The sequence below is a fragment of the Aquarana catesbeiana genome, linkage group LG05 (genome assembly GCF_042186555.1).
Source record: "Aquarana catesbeiana isolate 2022-GZ linkage group LG05, ASM4218655v1, whole genome shotgun sequence".
NCBI lineage: Eukaryota > Metazoa > Chordata > Amphibia > Anura > Ranidae > Aquarana > Aquarana catesbeiana.
Genome location: NC_133328.1, coordinates 629,923,823 through 629,939,965, shown reverse-complemented (window position 1 = coordinate 629,939,965; position 16,143 = coordinate 629,923,823). Strand labels below are relative to the sequence as shown.

At 43.3% G+C, this 16,143-nt stretch overlaps 1 protein-coding gene across 4 annotated transcripts in view; it reads left to right on the top strand.

The window, feature by feature from the left end:
* The window catches only part of LOC141145542 (cytochrome P450 2C20-like), a 95,615-nt gene extending 91,142 nt beyond the window's left edge, over positions 1-4,473 (top strand). For all 4 annotated transcript variants that reach the window (XM_073632308.1, XM_073632310.1, XM_073632309.1 and 1 more), the window contains exon 10: positions 1,894-4,473. In XM_073632308.1, coding sequence (XP_073488409.1) covers positions 1,894-2,090 — 197 coding nt within the window. In that variant the 3' untranslated portion in view covers positions 2,091-4,473. The remainder of the gene's footprint in view (positions 1-1,893) is intronic.
* Positions 4,474-16,143: the final 11,670 nt, after the last annotated feature.

Here is a 16,143-nt window from a genome sequence, read left to right as displayed (position 1 = left end):
TGGACTTGCCTAATCTATTGACAGTTCTATATAACAGAGTCGCGCTAAACAAAAAAGATAATGAACCTCACAAAATAATAAAAATACAACATAAAAGAAGAGTCCCCATCGAGTGATAAAACGCATAACAAGTCACACCAGGGCCTTTCAGTGATGTTCCTGCAAACTCTCAGACAGCCTTTAAAAGAATCCTCCGGCTGGAGTGTTCGTGATGTCATACTCTTTGTTTCCGACCTTATTCACAGAGTGGGGAGGCCTCCATGCCAGGGACTCAACCCTTGCCAGGAGCAGCAGTAGCCGCTGCTCCTGGCGAGGCCTCCCCGTTCTGTATATAAGGCCGGAAACAACAAAGAGTTTTACACCACGGACACTCCAACCAGAGGATTCTTTTAAAGGCCCTCTGAGAGTCTGCAGGAACATCACTAAAAGGCCCTGGTGGGGTAATCGGCCAAAAGGGTTACTGGCCTTTTTATAATAAAGAGGTCCAGTACTGCTGGTAAGCAGGCTTTTTTCTTTATGTGAATGGTTCTGCGCTGTTGTAAACAAAGGTATTGGGACTAAAAAAATATATAAATACTGAGATTCAACGCAAGGTGGCAGTATAACTCTAATATCAACTGCATATAACTTCTAAATTGCAATGGTGAAATACTAAAATTGAACACAAGATGGCAGTGTAACTTTGATATCAACTGCCTATAACTTCTAAAGTGCAATAGTGAAACAGAAACGTCCAGTGCAAATATGCAAAACCACAAAATCAAACGGTGCTTGATAAATGCATACAGTGCAATAATAAGTCTCTGGAATAATCATATTAGTAAAAGTAAAACGTGATGTTCCAATCTTAAACATACAAACTAAGAAAGTGTGATGGTGTCTCTTCATTCCTATGCAGTGACATCTCTATAAGGGGTGGCCTATTGCCTACGGCTGTAAGGTAACAGCATGGAGGTATATCAATAATCAGATTTCCTCTGTGGGTCCTTTGCGTGGGTGCCTGGTGGTTCCTATAACCTGAGGGGTCCTCCTTGTATTATTCCAGCAATCCGCAATAATGGTGACCGCAATAATGGTGACTCCGCTGTATTACACTTCCATATTCACCCCAGTAGGGTAGAGAGGGGGAGGAAGAGGAATACCCTGTGTCACTTCCGGTTGTGCCTGTCAGCCAATCCCAACGGGTCATGTGACTTCATCAGGGTATCGCCGGATCCCCTGATGAAGTCATGTGACCCAAACGATACATGACGATACGTCACTTTTACATACATGATTATTCCAGAGACTTTTTATTATTGCACTTTATGCATTTATCAAGCATTGTTTAATTTTATGGTTTTGCATATTTTCACTGGACGTTTCTGTTTCACTATTGCACTTTAAAAGGTATATGCAGTTGATATCAGAGTTACACTGCCATCTTGTGTTCAATTTCAGTATTTCACCATTACACTTTAGAAGATATATGCAGTTGATATTCGTTATACTGCCACCTTGTTGACTTTCAGTATTTTATATATTTTTTTAGTCCCAATAACAACAGCGCAGCACCATTCACATATATTGTAAATGTTTTGGTCCCAGATTCACCTATCAGTGTTTGCAGCAGTTGCACATATTTATCTTTACCTTTAGTGATAGCACAGGAATATCCTTTTTTCTATTCACACAGTAGAGTTGCTGCTCATTTTATTCTTTGTTGCTTCCTATCTTGATCATTTTTAAGCACGTTTTTTTTTCCTCATATAAAAAAAAAAATCTATTGATAGCACTGTCTTTGGTTGTCTACACCTAAACACCACATCCATTCATAGAGCTTGGTATTTTTTAATAATTTATTTACTTGTTTGCAATTTTTACATCTGCAACTCTTCCTTGTCTCTTCCACAGGAAAGCGTGTTTGTGCTGGAGAGAATTTGGCTCGAATGGAGCTCTTCCTTCTCTTCTCTGCTGTGCTCCAGAAATTTACCATCAAGCTTCCCCCGGGAGCCGAGCCTCAGGGCCCCAAATGGCTGCATGATAATAAAAATATAGTAATTGCATCAGCCCAACTGCGTGCCCTGCCCCGAGCCTCACCCACCATGTAATCTGCAACATTCACAGACAAATGTATGGAGAGGAGACCTTCTTTAGAGGAACGCCTCAACATATATTTAAACCAGGGGTTATCTACAAAGTTTATCAATAAACAATGCAAATAGAACCAATACGTGAGCTATAAAATAAAAATAAGATACAAATTGATAAGAATATTCAATAAAACGGCAGAACTCACAGATATCTGAACACAGTGGTATCTAAATTCAATATCAACTGTACAATGTGTTGCACTGTTAGAAATTCATTCCAAATTTCAATAATCCTTTGACTACATGCATACAATTGTATTGTCTACTGCATTTATGATGTGCAATATTATCTTGTACCACTATATTTTTCTAAATAAAAAGTTTATATACAACAAAAAAGAAATGAATTCCAAATGACATATTGCATTTATGCGACCAGTAAAACCAACCGTGAATAGTCACAAAAAGTCCAAAATGAATTAAACTCAGAGAAAAAGTCCACCGTGAAACTTAATCATGTTAACACCTTCACCAGCTTCAGTGCTCCAACCACCACCAAACAAATCTGCTTACCAAAAGCTTACCAAAAGGTTAGACCACATCACACAGGAGGTGTCACATCACTTTATACTGATCACAGAAGAATGGATTGCTTTCTCCTTTTATGTATGGTAATGGTAACCACATATACAGTAGCATATCCACGTCTCATGTGCAGAGAAAGAATCTAGATCAGTGGTTCTCAACCTTCTAGTGCCGTGACCCCTTGATAAAATTTTCAAAGTTGTCGGGACCCCTAACAGTAAAATTATTTTCATAGCACCCAAGGCAAGGCAAGTAATTTGCGCCCCTAACCCGCAGACATTTAGCGCTACCTGAGTCCTTTTATTGGCAACTATAATCACAGGTAGTGTTACTCACTGTGTCTCTGGCTTCACTGTGTCTCCGACTTGGTGGTGTCTCGTAGCAGTGACACCTATGCCAAAATCAGGAGATAGGGTCTCCTCCAGCCCCTCCCACTTCACATTCCTCACCAGTCAGCTGACCTCTAGTCTCTGCCCCCCAGCCATACCATGAACTGAATGGGCACCTGCGAAGAGGATGAGTGGGTGGCCGCAGGCTCCAGGAATAGCCCAGGGGGGAGGTCACAGGCTCCAAGGATAGCCCTGCTGCGGGTCGGCCGCAAAAAGGCTGGGAGAGCGGTGTGGGCTTCAGGAACAGCCCAGGATTCGGTGACCCCTGACAAATCATCATTTGACCCCCGAGGGGGTCCCGACCCCCAGGTTGAGAACCACTGATTTAGATAGTGTAGCAGTTTTCAAACATCCAAGGCGGCATGATGACGTAACTGCTTGGCTCCACCCTTACATGTTTTGTCCTACAGAACATCTTCTGAGGGATGCCAGAGTGCAATATATATTTTAGAATGTATTTCTAACAGCCTAACACATTGTTTGCAACTACACAAAGAAAAAGAAAGCAGGGAATTATTGTTAATATTTATTTTTTTTCGTAAAAATTGGAGAAATAATCTTGAAGGATGAAAAGCACTCAGATGGAAAGTATTTTTGTTTTTGCATAAAAAAGAAAAAAAATGTGTTTGATATACAAAGCAAATTATTACAGATACATAATATATGTAATGCATATTATAAACTTATGTTATGATATTGTAAAAACAAGTTGTGTGCAGCTCAAGTGTGGATGGGTGGTAGACCTGATCTCCCTTGTGTCTAGGAACACAACGTTGGTGGTCACAAGGTTGTATTGGGTCCAAAGCTTACAGTTACAGCTACAACAACTAACTTGAACATTGACTTTAGTCAGTGGAGGCGAGATCCCCCATGACAACCTCTGCAGTCCATAGGTTGGTTTTCTGCTGGTTCCCTCTACAAATGTTCTTGGGATCCCATGTCCTGTACACTCAGACCTATAAGTGAAATCTTCCTCAGTTTTCCCCCTTCTAGGTCAGCATCTGCCCTAAACCTTGAGGCTCGGTTCACATATGAGCCGCATGTGGCTCACAGCAGGGGTCCGGTGCGTGCTGGTCCACCGTTTCGGGTCAGATTTCAGCCCGAATTTTGGGCTTAATTCGGACCTGAAACGGACCAAAAGACGCACAGCGTTTTTGTGCAAAATGCACCAGGCCTGCTGCGGAGATATGTGAACCGGCTCCTTAGAGAAATCTCCTGCTATTGTGAATTGGATGTGGGGGAACCCACATCCAATTCACAACGGTGTGAATCCAGCCTCAAGCTGCACACCAGTGTTGATGGTTAGTTTATACTCTGTTTCTTTTGTGCCAGGAATAGAACAATGTCCAGTTGGGTTCTGATAAATACAACTTTTTGTTTTAACAGATGGTATTGAAATAGACAGATAATTAAATTAATATACCTTTTTTCTCTTCTCCATTGAAATGGCTAAACATTCCCTTTTTAGGGTGGTATAAGACATCACTTTTTCAAAGTACATTGAGGGTTTAAGAGGGTTTCACTTGGCTATCCCAAAAGAAGTGTAGCAATTACCCCCGAAGGAAATGTTTCATCTGTCGGGTCCTCTGTTCTGCTAACAGCTCTGTACTCTGACAAATAAAATAAATAAATTGCAGCGCTTAAAGCAGAAAAAACACCATATGTGATATAAAGTGAATGTCTCTGCAAACATATGTGGATATCCCACTGAAAGGGTAAAATCAAAAAACAAAAGTCTGTGACAAATGCAGTGAAATCAGGATTGAAATTCCGTCAACTTTCCAGATATCCGCTCAGAAGTCATCAAAGCAATAAGTGGATGTAAATGCGCTTTCCGGAACTGTTGAACTCCACTGCCATCAGCATAGAGTCATTCGAGCAGTGTGCCACCAAGGGCAGATGTATGAACAGCCAAGGACCGATGGAACGCCTGCAGGCCAAGATGTCACCGCTGAATCACCAGGATAGAAGCAAGGACCAGTTCCAAGATTCAAACATTTTCTCATGTCCAGGAAGTATGTGGAAAAAAAGGGGAATGCCTCCACATAGTGCAAATCAGGGTTGTTTATTGCTAAAAAACCGTAGTACATAAAAGTGATCATGAATATAAAACAGAGTGGCAATGTAGAGAGTTAAAGCCGCCCTACGTGTTTCGATCAATAGACCTTCAACAGGGGCATAAAAGACTCTTACTACCCTGCCCAAATATATAGAATATCTTTAAGATTACAATAATACCACTAGACCAATCAGCTGTGAAGGAACTAAAAACATGAATGCCATTGGACGAAAGATGGTCACGTGATTAGACGTGGCCAACCTCGTCTCAAGGTCCAATCACTGAATAGATGGTTGAGTGCCTGTACATGGATCTCCCAATGAGAGGATCGTGCATCACCAAGGCCGGGTGATCAGCCTACAAGTCCCGGGTTAGCGTCTCCTGCAAAGGCCCGCGAAAAAGGCAGGGCGGAGCGCGTGACGCCATCATCTCCAGGAAGTGCACACACTGCACATTGGGACAGCCAGACAGCAGTGAACGCCCTGTCAAAAAGCCCGCGAATACGTGGCCGTGTCCACACGGCAGTCACCTGACACGCGGCTGATCCCCATGTGACGCCGACGTCAGCCCAAAGGGGCGTGTACCGGGGCACTGAAAGATCGGCAGCGTGCGTCACACTGGGAGGTCCGCACAAACGTGGAACCACTCACATGACCTTCACATGATAAAGTGAGCACACGACAAAGTGAACACATGACAGGTATCAAATAACGTCACATGAACAATTATAAATAACAAAAAATGTAAATAAATGAATAAACAATGGAACGCGGGATGGACAAGGCAAGCAGCCCCGCAAAATGTACAACCACATACCCAGTTCCTTTCCCATGATCCCAACTAAAAAAAGGAAAAAAACAAATGATCAAAATGAAATGTAATGTACTTGTAAAAATACACAAAAACAAATCTGTGCATGGATACAATATACCGGAGACTATTCAATCTCCAAAATGGTCACCAATAAAAAATAAAATAAAAATAGTGTAATAAACACCAGAAATAATAATATAAATTATGAAAAATGTGAAGAAAAGTGTAAATATCATGAAAGGTTAATGAATGAGTTCAAATTCCACTCCACGTTAAGCCCAAACGGGAAATAGGATCTGAGCTCGTGTATCCAGTAAGTCTCTAATTTGCAGACACCCCGTAAACGAGACTCCCCCCTCCAATGAGGGACGAACCTATCAATAACTTGGAATAAACTTCCCGTGGGGTCCTTATCATGGTGTAATAGGTAATGACGGGGTACAGTGTGTTTACTTTTGCCACTTTTTATGCCTGCAATATGTTCGTTCACACGTACAGTGAACGTTCTGATGGTACGACCCACATATTGCTTCTTGCATGGGCAAGTAAGCAAATATACCACATATTGAGTGGCATCAATAGAGTCTCATTGATTGATAGCAACTCTACCTTGGTAGAATGCCCTACCATTCCTTCTGATTCCAAAGTTAGATGGTCTTTTTTCACTACGTATTCCACCCAGTCCAAACAAATAAAAGAGATTTTTAGAAAACATTGGAAGGTACTTAGGAGTGATAGACTCCTGGGCCCTGTGCTCCCCGAGCACGCTGGTGTTATTTTTAGAGGTGCCCACTCCATACAAGGACAAATTGCTCCTAATATTATAGACCCTCCAAAAAAGTCTCATTTTTTCAACAATGTAAAGGCTTTTATCCATACCAAAGGTGTAATGTGTGTGTGTGCACAATGTTGCAGTGAGACGCAAAATTGATACCTTTAGTTCTACTACTACTTTGCGTACCTACTGCATGAGACAATTTGCCACTTGTGCCACTCAATATGTGGTATATTTGCTTACTTGCCCATGCAAGAAGCAATATGTGGGTCGTACCATCAGAACGTTCACTGTACGTGTGAACGAACATATTGCAGGCATAAAAAGTGGCAAAAGTAAAAAGTGGTAAAAGTAAAGGACCCCACGGGAAGTTTATTCCAAGTTATTGATAGGTTCGTCCCTCATTGGAGGGGGAGTCTCGTTTATGGGGTGTCTCCAAATTAGAGACTTACTGGATACACGAGCTCAGATCCTATTTCCCGTTTGGGATTAACGTGGAGTGGGATTTGAACTAATTCATTAACCTTTCATGATATTTACACTTTTCTTCACATTTTTCATAATTTATATTATTATTTCTGGTGTTTATTACACTATTTTTATTTTATTTTTTATTGGTGACCATTTTGGAGATTTAATAGTCTCCGTTATATTGTATCCATGCACAGATTTATTTTTGTGTATTTTTACAAGTACATTACATTTCATTTTGATCATTTGTTTTTTTCCTTTTTTTAGTTGGGATCATGGGAAAGGAACTGGGTATGTGGTTGTACATTTTGCGGGGCTGCTTGCCTTGTCCGTCCCATGTTCCGTTGTTTATTCATTTATTTACATTTTTTGTTATTTATAATTGTTCATGTGACGTTATTTGATACCTGTCATGTGTTCACTTTGTCGTGTGCTCACTTTATCATGTGAAGGTCATGTGAGTGGTTCCACGTTTGTGCGGACCTCCCGGTGTGACGCACGCTGCCGATCTTTCAGTGCCCCGGTACATGTCCCTTTGGGCTGACGTCGGCGTCACATGGGGATCGGCCGCATGTCAGGTGACTGCCCTGTGGACACGCCCACGTATTCGCAGGCTTTTTGACAGGGCGTTCACTGCTGTCTGGCTGTCCCAATGTGCAGTGTGTGCACTTCCTGGAGATGATGGCGTCACGTGCTCTGCCCTGCCTTTTTCGCGGGCTTTTGCAAGAGATGCTAACCCGGGACTTGTTAGCTGATCACCCGGCCTTGGTGACGCACGATCCTCTCATTGGGAGATCCATGTACAGGCACTCAACCATCTATTCAGTGATTGGACCTTGAGACGAGGTTGGCCACGTCTAATCACGTGACCATCTTTCGTCCAATGGCATTCATGTTTTTAGTTCCTTCACAGCTGATTGGTCTAGTAGTATTATTGTAATCTTAAAGATATTCTATATATTTGGGCAGGGTAGTAAGAGTCTTTTATGCCCCTGTTGAAGGTCTATTGATCGAAATGCGTAGGGTGGCTTTAACTCTCTACATTGCCACTCTGTTTTATATTCGTGATCACTTTTATGTACTACGGTTTTTTAGCAAAAACAACCCTGATTTGCACTATGTGGAGGCATTCCCCTTTTTTTCCACATACTTCCTGGACATGAGAAAATGTTTGAACCTTGGAACTGGTCCTTGCTTCTATCCTGGTGATTCAGCAGTGACATCTTGGCCTGCAGGCGTTCCATCGGTCCTTGGCTGTTCATACATCTGCCCTTGGTGGCACACTGCTCGATTGACTCTATGCTGATGGCAGTGGAGTCCAACAGTTCCGGTAAGCGCATTTACATCCACTTATTGCTTTGATGACTTCTGAGTGGATATCTGGAAAGTTGAAGGAATTTCAATCCTGATTTCACTGCATTTGTCACAGACTTTTGTTTTTTGATTATACCCTTTCAGTGGGATATCCACATATGTTTGCAGAGACATTCACTTTATATCACATATGGTGTTTTTTCTGCTTTAAGCGCTGCAATTTATTTATTTTATTTGTCAATGTTTGTCACATTGTTTGTAGCAGCTTTTTTCGTTAATTAGTTGAAGGTAGCGCATTAATCACCTTTTTTTCACTGTACTCCGACAAACCTGACTGGGATGAGGAGTAAGAAGGTGGTTATAAATACCTGTACGTATATACACTATGTTGCCAAAAGTATAGGGATGCCTGCCTTTACATGCACATAAACTTTAATGGCATTTCTGACTTAGTCTGTAAAGTTCAATATTGAGTGGTTGTGGTCGCAAATCTAAAGGTCTGGCTCTAAAAAGGGCAGATGGGTCCAGAGACTGGGGATCTCCAGCTCTTTAGCAGAGGAGGAAGAGCCAGGGATCATTGATGTGGGGGTCACCCAGATTTGAATGCCGGTTTGGATCCCTGGAAGAGGAAATCAGGGAATCAGTGAGTGGAGAGCAGAAGAGGAGACGGAGTGGAGCTGGGGAACCGAAGAGAGGAAGAGTCCTACATGTCCAAGTTTATATAGCGAAGAAACTGAGGCAGAGGTTGTTCGTATGAGGTGTGCCAGAAACCTTGGATTCTGTGAGGCCTATGCCACTAGGGTCCAAGATTTGTCCCCACCTCATACTTATGCTCGGGCTCAAGCTCAGAAAGAAGCTTATTCTAATCTGATCACCAAGGTGAAGACCCTGTATGCCTCGCCTGGTAGAGGCGACAGGCAAAAGCTCCCCAGGTTATCTCACTTTAAGAGGTATGTGCAGCAAAAGATAGCCATGGAATATGTTATGATTACCCATATGCCCCTAGAGAAATAATGGAGGAAATAAGAGAGCAAGAGAAAGGCTTGGTGTGAAGAAGCTGTCTGAGACTTCCTATATGTTCCTAAGCCACAACACAATTCATCCAAGCCACAGCTCTGAGAGACATTTTTGTCCATTAAGGATAACTGGAGTCTGGGGAGATCCATCTACTTTGATTGTGTGGTACTCAATCGCCCATACAAGAAGAGTCAAGCGTGGGCTATTAATATTCAGGGTCCTGAAGGAAGGATGATCGGATACCACATTCTGATCACTATTACAAAATGATGTTGAGTTCATTACCTGTTTGAACTGCATGTGCTGTTTGAAAGGGGCTACCAAGCCTGAAGAACCATTGTTGCAGTTGATAGTGTTGCTGTTGGGCTAGAAGCCCTGTCCCAAATCCCCTTCCCTTCTATCCTTGCAAATGGAGGAGGGTACTCCACACTTTTTCATTCTAACTTGTGGGTTCGGCTAATAGGAAAGAGTCAGTACCCTGGTATTAAAGACAAATATATTTTTATTGTATACAGAAGTGAGATAACAACAGAGGAATACCCTCTTAGTCAGCAGTACAAGATTGTGACAGAAACCACTGTCACCGTGTTTAATGTTCTCCCTAGCGCCAGAGTCGTACTGTTCCTTTTGCGGTTTGCCTGGGGTGAGAGTTTGTGACTAACACAGGTCCAGACCAGTTGAGGGTCAGGGACCTTGTTTGTCATTTTTTTAAAAGGGGAGAAATGTGACAGAACCCACTGTCACTGTGTGTGTTTTGGAGGGGGCTGTGGGCTGGCCTCCTAACCAAAGACTATGGCCCAGCAGAGAACGAGAGACTTAGGGGTAAAATGGCATTGGGATCATGTGATGAGGTCTCTATGTAAGCTGCATCCCTTTCTCCCCCCACCCCCCCCCCTCTTGTTATTGTGTTAATTATGTTAGGTCATGGCATGTAGACAAAAGGTGTGGAGACGCATCCCAGCGGGGGATGTTTAAGGGGGGCTGCCTGCTTATTATAATCCCTTGGTGTGTTTCAACTGTAGTTATTTGAATAGACAAGTGTTGAGTTTCCATTGGTTCTTCCTTGTTCCCTACCCCCTCTATGACAAGGCTAAGGGGAGTGTCCCTAACTGTGTTTAAAAGTGTATGTTTTGTACCTAATAAACTATTTTTATGCTCTGCATGTTTAACCCTCAACACCTGTGTGATTTGCCTCGTGATTGGGAGGTTAAGGGCTGGTTATGGCGAGTCTGCCGGCTGCGGGTGGGGAACAGGAGACACGTCTGTCGGAGGTGCCCAGCCGTGGTATCCGAGATCCGTCACAAAGATATATATTTAAAAACAGATGTAACTGCATTGTGCGTGACACACCTTTGAGGGTAGATGTATCTGGCATACTAAGAACATGGATTTATGATAATAAAAAAAAACAAAGAGGAAAAAAAAACATCAAAAGGAGAAAAGAGTAAAAGGAAGAGATGAGAAGAGGAAAGGTAGGAAAAAGAGCGGAGAGGAAGAGAAAAGGGTGGGTCCCAAAGAGTCCAGTGGAGCGGCACTAGCACAACTGCCAGCTACCCCCCCCCCCGTGCGGCACTAACACCCCCCCTCCGCCACCTGCTGTCCTTACTGTGGATGCGGGCGGTGAGGCAGCGGTTGGAGCTGCTGTGGCCATCTTCCAGCATGGCGAGCTCCAGTGCCCTCTCCTGGAGTCATCTCCGTGGTGCACCACCTCTCTGCTCCTACCAGCGATAGGCGTCCAATAGGATCACCTGACGTTTTGGCCAATCAGGAAACGGGTTTCATACCTGTTTTCCGATTGGCCCGGGAGGAGGATCAGTGTTGCAACTGCGAATATTCATTCGCTGTTGCAAAACACCTGGGTGGGATCGGAATGCATCCTCAGCATCCCAAGCCCACCCAATTTTGAAGCCTATTAGAGTCTATGGCTCTAATCAGGTGCTTAAAAAAACCCTGGCCGCTGTAATTCATGTGCCCGGTGCCCTGAAAGGGGCCGGACACATGAAAAGGGGGCGGCAGCCATGGATAGATTCATGCTTTGCACGAATCTATCCACTGCATATAGGGGGTGGAGAGGAGAGTGGAGGCAGTGCCCGGGCATCCCTAATGGACAGGCCGCCACTGGTTTTCCAGAATAAAAGGATCAATTGTCTGGCAGCTGACAGTAAAAAACACAGCAACCTCCGTTTCTGTAAAGCCACCGATCCCGGAAGCATGGATAATAGTACCATTGTGGTGTCAAGGAGTCATCATAAAGACTACAATATATGGAAAAAATCTGAGACCAAAAGGGTTGAATCCGGGTGCATTCCCACCAAATGTGGAGAAAAGTTCCTTCAGCTGATCCGCACCGCCAACAGGTGGCAGGCAGGTACCGATGGTAATATTTTGTGTAGGGAGTGGGGGTCCCTGTACCATCTGGAAGTTGGAGTTTAAATTTTTTTTCTTGCACGTAACAAGATATGGATGATTTATGCGTAAAGTGAAATGAGGTTTGCCAGTCAGCCATCCTTAGCCCTTTCCTTAGATCCGCGGACCACCTCTTGGTGTATGTTGGAAGTTGATCATGTAGCAATGCATGTGGTAATTTTATAAATTGAAGAAAGTAGATGTTTGGATGTCTCGGAGAGGAAGCACAGCTGTTCATACTCAGTTAGGGGGTCTATGAGTTTGGGTGGAGGTAAACAAATCGGTGCAAAAAGAAGATAGATGGAGGGCAGTAAGTCAATTACCCTGGCCCACAGGGACGACAGTACCCTGGTATTATAGGGGGACTTTGCCTATTATTATCCACATGGTTCCTACTTGGAACACTCTAGAATGTGTTTAGCCAGGTAGAATTGTAGGTCCTTCTGTTTGTCTATTGCAGAAACACGACGGGAAAACATGTCAAGAGTTGCCCTTAGGGGGCTGGATGTACAAGCTATCTCTACATGATAGTTAGTAAGAGGTGCATGTTTGGGTGAGAAGGTTACCTCTGAGGAGAAGACAGTCTCACTGTAATGCCCCATACACACGGTCGGATTTTCCGACGGAAAATGTGTGTTAGGAACTTGTTGTCAGAAATTCCGACCGTGTGTAGGCTCCATCACACATTTTCCATCGGATTTTCCGACACACAAAGTTTGAGAGCAGGCTATAAAATTTTCCGACAACAAAATCCGTTGTCGGAATTTCCGATCGTGTGTACACAAATCCGACGCACAAAGTGCCACGCATGCTCAGAATAAATAAAGAGATGAAAGCTATTGGCTACTGCCCCGTTTATAGTCCCGACATACATGTTTTACGTCACCGCGTTCAGAATGATCAGATTTTCCGACATACACGCGGTTGTGTGACCGTGTGTATGCAAGACAAGTTTGAGCCAACATCCGTCAGAAAAAATCCTAGGATTTTGTTGTCGGAATGTCCGATCAATGTCCGACCGTGTGTACGGGGCATAAGTATGTTAGGTCATACAAATGTATTTGTGTACTCTCTTTGCAGGCTTGGAAGAAGTCCTTATGCCTCGGCTGAGGTAGTCCATGGAAATTTATTGTACATATGTAATGATACTATTTGTAGTATAGTTAGTTTATGTTTAGCCATTTTTATCCTACCAATCAGTTATGTTTGGCGGGGGGTGCACTAATATAGTGCACTTGGTAGATATTGCTTTAAAAATTTAAATATCTATTTACAGCAGATGTCTTATATTTTTTCACTCTAATTTATTGTATATACTGGCCACATATGGGGTAAGCCCAGTGGCGTATCCTCCATGTGTGCAGGGTGTTCGTTGCACACGGGCCTCCAGGTCATGGGGACCCATTGTGTCCTGTCACACTCTGCACACATGGAGTAGGGAAGAAAAAAAATCATGGTCATTTTTTGGGGTCCCAAGTGGGCGTACAGGCTAGGAGCTTTGGGGCTTTTTTTTTCATAAGAGTGGCGGCGGCGGCAGCCATATTTACCGATGCCTCCTCTCTAGATTCGGCCGGCACCGCCCACTCCTTTACAAATGGTGCCTGGTGGAGTGATATGACTTGAGTGCAGCGGCCGCAATCTATAAATTGTGCTGCGCGAGAGAACGGCTGAGGAGCAGAGGGAGGTGCTGGAGGATGCACAGGCTGGAATAAGGAGTGTAGAGGAGCCTTCCCTTCCCCAACTAATCCCCTGCAGCTTTCTACTGAGCCTTAGGCCTCGTACACACGGTTTGATTGTTGGACGACCGAGCGTCTGATGTTTGTCAAAAGCGCGTGTGCAGGATTTTGTCTTGCATATTAACTATCCCCAAATTGTCGTTTGACAAACACGAAGGTAATGACATACTATGAGAGTATAAAGAGGAAGTTCATTTCTCAAGCGCCACCCTTTGGGCCCCTTCTGCTAATTTTGTGTTAGTAGAAGTTTGGTGAGCGTTGATTCGCAATTTTCAGATCGTTCAAAACAAATGCCTTTTAAAATATGTTTAGCATAACTACATCAGTATCACCAGTAAAGCAGATTCATTATTATCCCATTAAAGAAGATGAGAATGTGCTCTGCATTTCAACATTTCATCAGCTGCCGATTTCGAATGGTAGTTTACAAGACCAAACTCTTCCCTGACGTTCCTTGATTTCAAGCATGCATGTTTGTACTTTCGACTTTTGTGACAAATCGTCTGTCGAAAGCACCGTACAAACGATCCGAAAATCTGCCGACAGCTCGTCTTACGACTTTTCCCATCTGATTTTTGTACCGTGTGTACGACGCCTTACACAGTCACAGAAATTGCTTCCAGACCTAAGTAGGCACCTGCCAGGCTGGTAAGAGAAATGAGGCATGCTGCAGACTCCTCACTTCTCTCTCTCTCTTTACCTGTCTGTGTGTGTGTCTGTTTGTGTGTGTGTGTGTCTGTGTCTGTCTGTGTGTGTGTCTTTGTGTGTGTGTGTCTGTGTCTGTCTGTGTGTGTGTGTCTGTGTGTGTCTGTGTGTGTCTGGCTGTGTGTATGTTTGTGTGTGTGTCTGTGTGCACAGTGGCTGGATTTGATGGGGCAAAGTGGCTTAATTACATAGGGCACAGTGGTTGCATTTGATGGGGCACAGTGGTTGCATTTGATGGGGCACAGTGGTTGCATTTGATGGGGCACAGTGGTTGCATTTGATGGGGCACAGTGGTTGCATTTGATGGGGCACAGCGGCTGCATTTGATGGGGCATGGCTGCATTTGATGGGCACAGTGGTTGCATTTGATGGGGCACAGTGGCAGCAATTGATGGGGCACAGTGGTTGCATTTGATGGGGCACAGTGGTTGCATTTGATGGGGCACAGTGGCTGCACTTGATGGGCACAGTGGTTGCATTTGATGGGGCACAGTGGTTGCATTTGATGGGGCACAGTGGTTGCATTTGATGGGCACAGTGCTTGCAATTGATGGGCACAGCGGTTGCATTTGATGGGGCACAGCGGGTGCATATGATGGGGCACAGTGGTTGCATTTGATGGGGCACAGTGGCTGCATTTGATGGGGCACAGTGGCTGCATTTGATGGGGCACAGTGGCTGCATCTGTTTTAACTATCTTATGACTAATTGCACGAGTGAAACACCCCTATCTATCCTGTTCATTTTCAATGGTGGTAATATCTTATGCCGCGTACACACGGAATTTCCAACAACAAATGTTTGATGTCAGCTTGTTGTCAGAAATTCCGACCGTGTGTAGGCTCCATCGGACATTTGCTGTCAGAATTTCTGACAACAAATATTTGAGAGCTGGTTCTCAAATTTTCTGACAACAAACTTTCTGAATGAACAGACTTGCCTACACACAATCAACCAAAGTCCGTCGAATTCGTACGTGATGACGTACGACCGGACTAATATAAGGAAGTTTATAGCCAATAGCTGCCCTAGCGTGGCTTTTTGTCCATCTAACTAGCATACAGACGAGTGGACTTTTTGACCGGACTCGAGTCCGTCGGATAGATTTGAAACATGTTTCAAATCTAAGTCCGTCCAACTTTTGAGAAAACAAAGTCCGCTGGAGCCCACACACGATCGAATTGTCCGACTAAATCCCGTCCGCTGGGCAAAGTCTGCTGTAAAGTCCGCTCGTGTGTACGCGGCATAAGACTCTGTGTGGACAACTAGGAAAAGCTTCTGTATTTCTATTTGTGGAGTCAAACTGTGGAACAATTTCAATGTGGAGCTCAACAAATGTCTACGCATAAACCAGTTTAAAAAGAGGTATAAAGAGATGATTTTTACAATGAAGGTGTTTGAACTATTATTGTTTGTTTAATAATATTGTTTTTGATTTATTTTTGGTCTGGGTATGTATGCATATATTATATGTGTATGATTGTGTAGTTAGATTATAGTATATTATAGTTGAATAACTAATTATTGTATAGTGATGGGTTTGTACTTCTTCCCACTCATTTTTGGATATGTAAACTACATTTTTTTTCATAGTTTTTTTTTTTTTCTCTTGTAGTTGTTTTGTGATTGTCTACTATTGAATGATTACTTCTTTTATTTCTTATGTTTTTTTTTTTTTTTTTCACATGTTCAAAATAAACTATAACGAACTAACTAAATTAATGCATGCAGCATAAGGATTGAAAGAGTTTGATGCTTGGGAGAGGTGAAACCGTAAAGGGCGCAACAGTAGTGCAATCAC